Below are 5626 nucleotides of genomic sequence, written 5' to 3'. Positions count from 1 at the left end.
GCCTCCTGAGTGGTTTCCATAAACACCTTCGTGGATTGAGTTAAGAATAGGTCATCGGGAGGCAATAGGCAGCAGAGATGTGGTTTTGAAAAGGATCTTCGAACGAGCATGGTATTCCATATATAGTAACGTGATGCCTTTATTTGGAGCTTTCTGGACTCCAGTCTATTTGTGGGGAGGGTTCTGTTGACTATGTAGTCGACGAATGGATCTTGCTAACTCAGAGTTGTGTTGATATGCTCCACCTCTACTGCTGGTTCCTCATCTATACTTGGTTTTTTCAAATACTAGACCGGGATGGAGCGCCTGAGCTGATGGTTTAAGGCAAAGCCTAAGCCTGCTAGTGCGTCTGCATGGGTATTTTCTGCTCATGAAACCTAAGTGAGTGTGTACGCCTGGAATGTCTCTAGCTGCTCTCGTACCTTCGCGAGGTATCTGGCCATCCTTGGATGCTTTGTTGCGTACTCCCCTGAGGTTTGGTTGGTGATCAGCTGGGAATCATAATAGATCATGTGCTTCTTCACCACTAGGTCTTTCGCCAATCGGAGACCTGCTAGTAAAGCTTCATACTCTGCTTCATTGTTTGACACCTTGAAGCTTAGAGTGATCGCCTGCTCGAACATTGAACTGTCTGGGGTAGTAAGAATTAGGCCTGCCCTTGATCTTTGGTAGTTGGATGATCCATCAATGTGCAAACGCCAGAAATCTCTATCAAGTGGTGCTGGTGTAGCTATGGCGTGTTCGGTTGCCTCTGGAACACTTTCGGGCTGGGTTGCTTCATTCTTTAAGCTTGGGGTGAATTCTGCTATAAAGTTTGCCAATGCCTGGGCCTTTATAGCCATAGGGGGTTAGTATGCTAAGCCATATTGGCCAAGTTCCAAAGGCCAGTTCATCACTCGTTGAAAAGCGTTTGGACTATGCAAAATTGATCGCAGTGGGTATTGGGTCATGACGAGGACCAAATGCCCTTGAAAGTAGAGCTGCAACAATTAACGCCAAAATTAGCTTTTCAATCTTCGGGTATCTGGTTTCCACATCAAGGAGAGCTTTGGATGTATAAAATACAGGCAGTTGTGCCCCCAGCTCTTGTTGTATAAGGGCAGAGCTTACTGTTGCTTTTGATACCGCTAGATAGATATATAGGTCCTCCGCTGTTTTTGGCTTGGATAGCAGTGGAGGTGATGTCAGGTACTGCTTCAAGTTTTGAAATGCTTTCTCGCAATTATAGTCCCATTTATACTTTTGCACCTTCTTGATTGCCTTAAAGAATGGCTTACATCGGTCGGTGGATCGGTCAGGTGATGTCAGGCTTACATCGGTTAGGTGATGTCAGGTGCCCCTGCTCGTCCAGTCAGACTTTGGATCTCCTTCGGAATTATGGGAGACTTCATGTCCAAGAATGCTCTAATCTGCCTTGGGTGAGCCTCAATTCCTCGCTGGGTTACAAGGTACGCTAAGAATCGGCCTGAAAAGACGTCAAAAATGAACTGTCTTGGGTGAGCCTCAATTCCTCGCTGGGTTACAAGGTACCCTAAGAATCGGCCTAAGGAGACGTCAAAAATTAACTTGCCTAGGTTGAGCTTCATTTTGTACTCTCAAAGGATGTCAAAAGTCTCTACCAAGTTGCGAATGTGGTGTGACTTCGATCTGCTTCTTGAACATCGTGTTTATGAGTCGTTAGTAGGTTGCTCTTGTGTTTTTGAGGCTAAAGGGCATGACCTTGCAGTAGTATATGCCTTGCTCGACCACGAACGCGATTTTTTCCTTGTCAGACTCATACATGACAATCTGATTGTAGCCTAAGTATGCGTCCAAGAAGCTGAGCAGCTGGTTCCCAAATGTTGAGTAACCTAGTAGGTCAATTTGAGGAACTGTGTAATTGTTTTAGGGCACGCCTTATTGAGGTCGATGTAATCCACACATACTTTCCATTTGCCCTTGTCCTTTTTCTTCACTAGCACGATGTTGCCCTTGTCAATCTTTGCCTCGATAATCGCTACTTGTTCGGGTGTGAATTGACATCTTTTTTGGATCACAGGTTTGGCAGTGGGATCGACGTGCAACTTGTGGCAAGCTATTACAGGATCAATATTGGGAATGTCAATGACTATGGGAAGACGTGAGCCAATCCTAACTATCTTGTCCGACTGATGGGGGTCAAGAATGATGTCTTCGACATCCTCTTTAGGTTTTCATCCTGATTCATCTTCCAAGGCATCGACGACTTGACGCCATCTTATTGACTTGCTTGCTGTAATTGCTATTTAGCGGAGGTAGAATCATCTTTCTACACTTCAGCTGCTATTGCTAGGGCGAAAGACTTTTTCTTTAACTCCTTGAGAGCTTGTACAGTGCATCTCCGAGGCGTGGCATGGTCACATTTGATATCTCCAACTACTCATCTCGGGATGCGAAATCGGATTTTTGGTACTCGATCGAGGTCATAACTTCAATTTTCACTAGCCAATATCAGCCTAATATCCCGTTATAAGGAAATGGGTTGCTGATGATCATGAAGGTCTGCGATGAGACAATTGGTGGGCTGGTTACGTCAAGTGTGATGGTGCCAATGGCAGTTGAGGTGAGTCTGTTGAATCTAGTCAAGACCTTTGCTTTGCGTTTAATTGTGCTTTCCAGGTCCATCTTTTGAATGACTAATAGTTGAAGTATATTGACTGAGCCGCCGTTGTGCACCATAATTCTGTTAACAATGGCGTGGGCCAGTTGGACAGAAATCACCAAGGCATCATCATGAGGAAAGTCTACTCCCTCAGCGTTTTGCTCGGTGAAACTGACGATTGGTCCAGGTAAAACATCTACGACTTGAACCTGAAAGACCGATCTCACCTAGTGGATCTTCCTTTTCTTAGAATTGTTTGTGGCCCCCAGATGTTCAGACTCGGCAAAGATTATGTTGATTCAAATTATCTTGGCTGGGGGTTCCGTATCGGTGTCTATTTCTCGCCTTGGCCAGGCAGTTGGTCTGTCGACATATTTGTCGCACTTTCCTTTCTTCACGAGCTACTCAAGGTACCTCTTCCATGTGGTGTAGTTGTTGGTTGTGTAACCAGGACCTCTATAGAATGCGCAGTACTTCGTCTGGTGTATCTTGAAGGTGTCCCCTCTCATGGGCGATAGCGACTTGAACCACGGCAGGTCCTTGAGGTCGCGAAGGATTTGGTTGATTAGGACTAAGAACTTGGTGTAAGTCTTGGGCAACGTGCCTCCTTTCATCGGGGATCAGTTGATGTGTCTGGTCCTTGGCTTGTTTTTTGTCATTAAGCGGTTTATTGCTTGTTTTCTTCTGAGTCAGCTCTGCGTCTATACGAGGCTACTTATGTGGCTTCTGGGATAGCTTGGCCTCATCCGAGAGGGAGTGCTTTTCTGCCAAAGCATAAAAGTCTGTCAAGGTTATGTTCTCACACATGATCAATTCTTCGAAAAGTGGGTGATCTGTTAGAAGCCCCTTTCGGAAGGCTGAACATGCGACATTATCATCGTATCTGATGATCTTTGCCTTCTCCGCCTTAAACCTCTTGACGTATGTGTGTAGTGACTCATTCGGGCCATTTTTCATGTTAAAGAGGTGGTCAGACTTCTTCTTGATTGAGCAGTAGGATGAATATTCCTCAATGAAAACTAAGAAAAATTTGTTGAAGTTCCGGATTTGAAAATGATGGCAAAGTGTGGAACCAATCTTATGCCTCACCTTGGAGAGTCATGGCAAAGATCTTGCACATGAGAGTGTCGTTGTTGGCATAGAGGGTTATGGCATTTTGGTAGTGCATTAAGTGTATGTCCGAATCTTCATCTCCTTTGAACAAGGTAAAATACGATGGGCTAAACTTCCGTGATGGTTCCATCTGCTTGATCTCGTCTGTAAATGGTGACCTGCTCAGGTTGGCCATATCTCTACAAATAGCATCATCGGTAATGTCAATGCGCTAAAATCCATGCAGCTGCTCTGCTACAAGCCTTTGTACTACTTCTTGGATTTGCGCCTAGTAGAGCAGAGGAGCCCCCAGTGCCCTTATGTTGACATGCTGGTTCATATTGCTCTTTAGCATGTCCTGCTTATCTGTGCCGTGGTTGCAATACACGTAGTTCATTCTGTGCTGTTCGCCATTGCACTTGGCGAGGCTGCCAGTGGAACTTAAGCGGGAATGCTCTTGTGCTCTCCTTTATCCATCATACGGCTGCCTATCCGGTGCCTCGTGAGAGGATTTCCTTGTGGGCCTAGCTTTTGGTAAACGTTTCACCTAGAATGCCCTGAGTGCTCATAGGAGTGTGGACCCAACCTCGAATGCACATTGACTCGTGAGCTGAGTTAGGAATGAACGCCTCTCTGCGCATCTATATAGGAGAAAATGTATTCCCGAAGGCCCTAATAAGAGTGCACACTACCCGAACGCATGGTTCGTGGTGGGCTGAACGACTCTTTTCCGAGACGTCGTTGGAATGAGTTATGTTCTTTCTCCGTTGTCCTACTTCGGGACACCTCATCTGGGGTGTACTGCATCTCGAAGTGCTCGAGGAGCTGGTTCACCAAGGTGGTTTACTGCGCGAGGGTGCTCGTTAAATTGGCGACCTGTTGCGGCAGGTGGTGCTCACCATTTGGATTGGAAAAGTCTAGATGATAAGCGTCTCCATATATGCTAGAAGTGTAATGGACTGCAAGTACAAAGGTTGTGCCCGGAGTGGGCATTCCTGCAAAAAAGTAGGGTGAAAATAATCTTAAATCGATCGTGGGATCGATGGTCGAACCCTGGATTGCCAAAGATGGCCTTGAATTGGCTTGGGCCGTGAGCCGGGTCATCGGAGCGGGACATGGGGCGTGGCAACCCGGTTAGGTGGTAGGCATGTGTAGAAGGGCACGTTGGGCTCGCACATGTGGCGACTGGCCTTAAGCCAGTGTTAGCTTTTTGTGGGCCTAGGCGTGGTTAGTAGCTGGTTGGGCTTGGCGCTGGGTTGGCGGCTTGAGATGCTATGCCTTTTGCCTCCTAGGCTCGGCTTGCAGGTCCATGGACCCGAGCCTCGTGTCTATGGATTAGTAGATGGACCTGGGCCTCATGCCCAGGGTTTTGGTGGTCTGTGCGCCGTAAAGGCAACGATGCATGAGCTCAAGCTGTGGCCTAGTGGCCTTGGTATGGCTGCTGGGTCACGGAGGTAGTGGTGACGCGGCCTCGCGTCGATGAGGCTCCTCCTGTTGTCGCGTTGAGCCTTGAGGACCTCCGTCATGGGGCTATGTCCTCATCTCCACTATTCGGTCCAAATCCTTGTACGTACGGGGTTCCGTTCATCGTGGTTTCTAAATTTCCTACCATTGTATCCTTTCCCCAGGGATTAATCAATAAGCTTTTCTAGGAAAAATTAATTTATAGTACTTGTGGGAAATTCAACGTAACAAAAAATTGAAGAAACCAAATGCAAGAGGCTTCTTCGAGTATTTGAATCAGCTCTCAATGAAAGCACTAATTTGTAGATGCAAATTTCCATCATCTTCAATCTTGACGAAAATACACCTGCAAAACAATCAACACCTTTGATCACAGACCTAAGCCTCACATGCCCACGAGGTGGGGGGGGGGGGGGGGGTTAGGCCAATAGATCTCTGATGCCTAAGTCA

The 5626-nt window shown here is 46.7% G+C and overlaps 2 protein-coding genes across 2 annotated transcripts; both read right to left on the bottom strand.

Annotated features, from left to right (window-relative positions):
• Nucleotides 1-377: 377 nt before the first annotated feature.
• LOC137724999 (uncharacterized) lies at nucleotides 378-842 on the bottom strand. Its single transcript, XM_068463618.1, has one exon. It carries the CDS (start codon nucleotides 840-842, stop codon nucleotides 378-380), a length of 465 nt encoding a protein of 154 aa, XP_068319719.1.
• Nucleotides 843-3331: 2489 nt separating this feature from the next.
• Nucleotides 3332-3908, bottom strand: LOC137724998 (uncharacterized). Its single transcript, XM_068463617.1, has 2 exons — nucleotides 3710-3908; nucleotides 3332-3639 (listed from the first exon to the last, which is right to left on the bottom strand). Exons 1-2 carry the CDS (start codon nucleotides 3906-3908, stop codon nucleotides 3332-3334), a joined length of 507 nt encoding a protein of 168 aa, XP_068319718.1.
• Nucleotides 3909-5626: the final 1718 nt, after the last annotated feature.

Source organism: Pyrus communis, chromosome 2 (genome assembly GCF_963583255.1).
Source record: "Pyrus communis chromosome 2, drPyrComm1.1, whole genome shotgun sequence".
Classification (NCBI taxonomy): Eukaryota; Viridiplantae; Streptophyta; class Magnoliopsida; order Rosales; family Rosaceae; genus Pyrus; species Pyrus communis.
The sequence above is the reverse complement of the archived record's forward strand: the minus strand, read 5'-3'. Positions and strand labels throughout refer to the sequence as shown.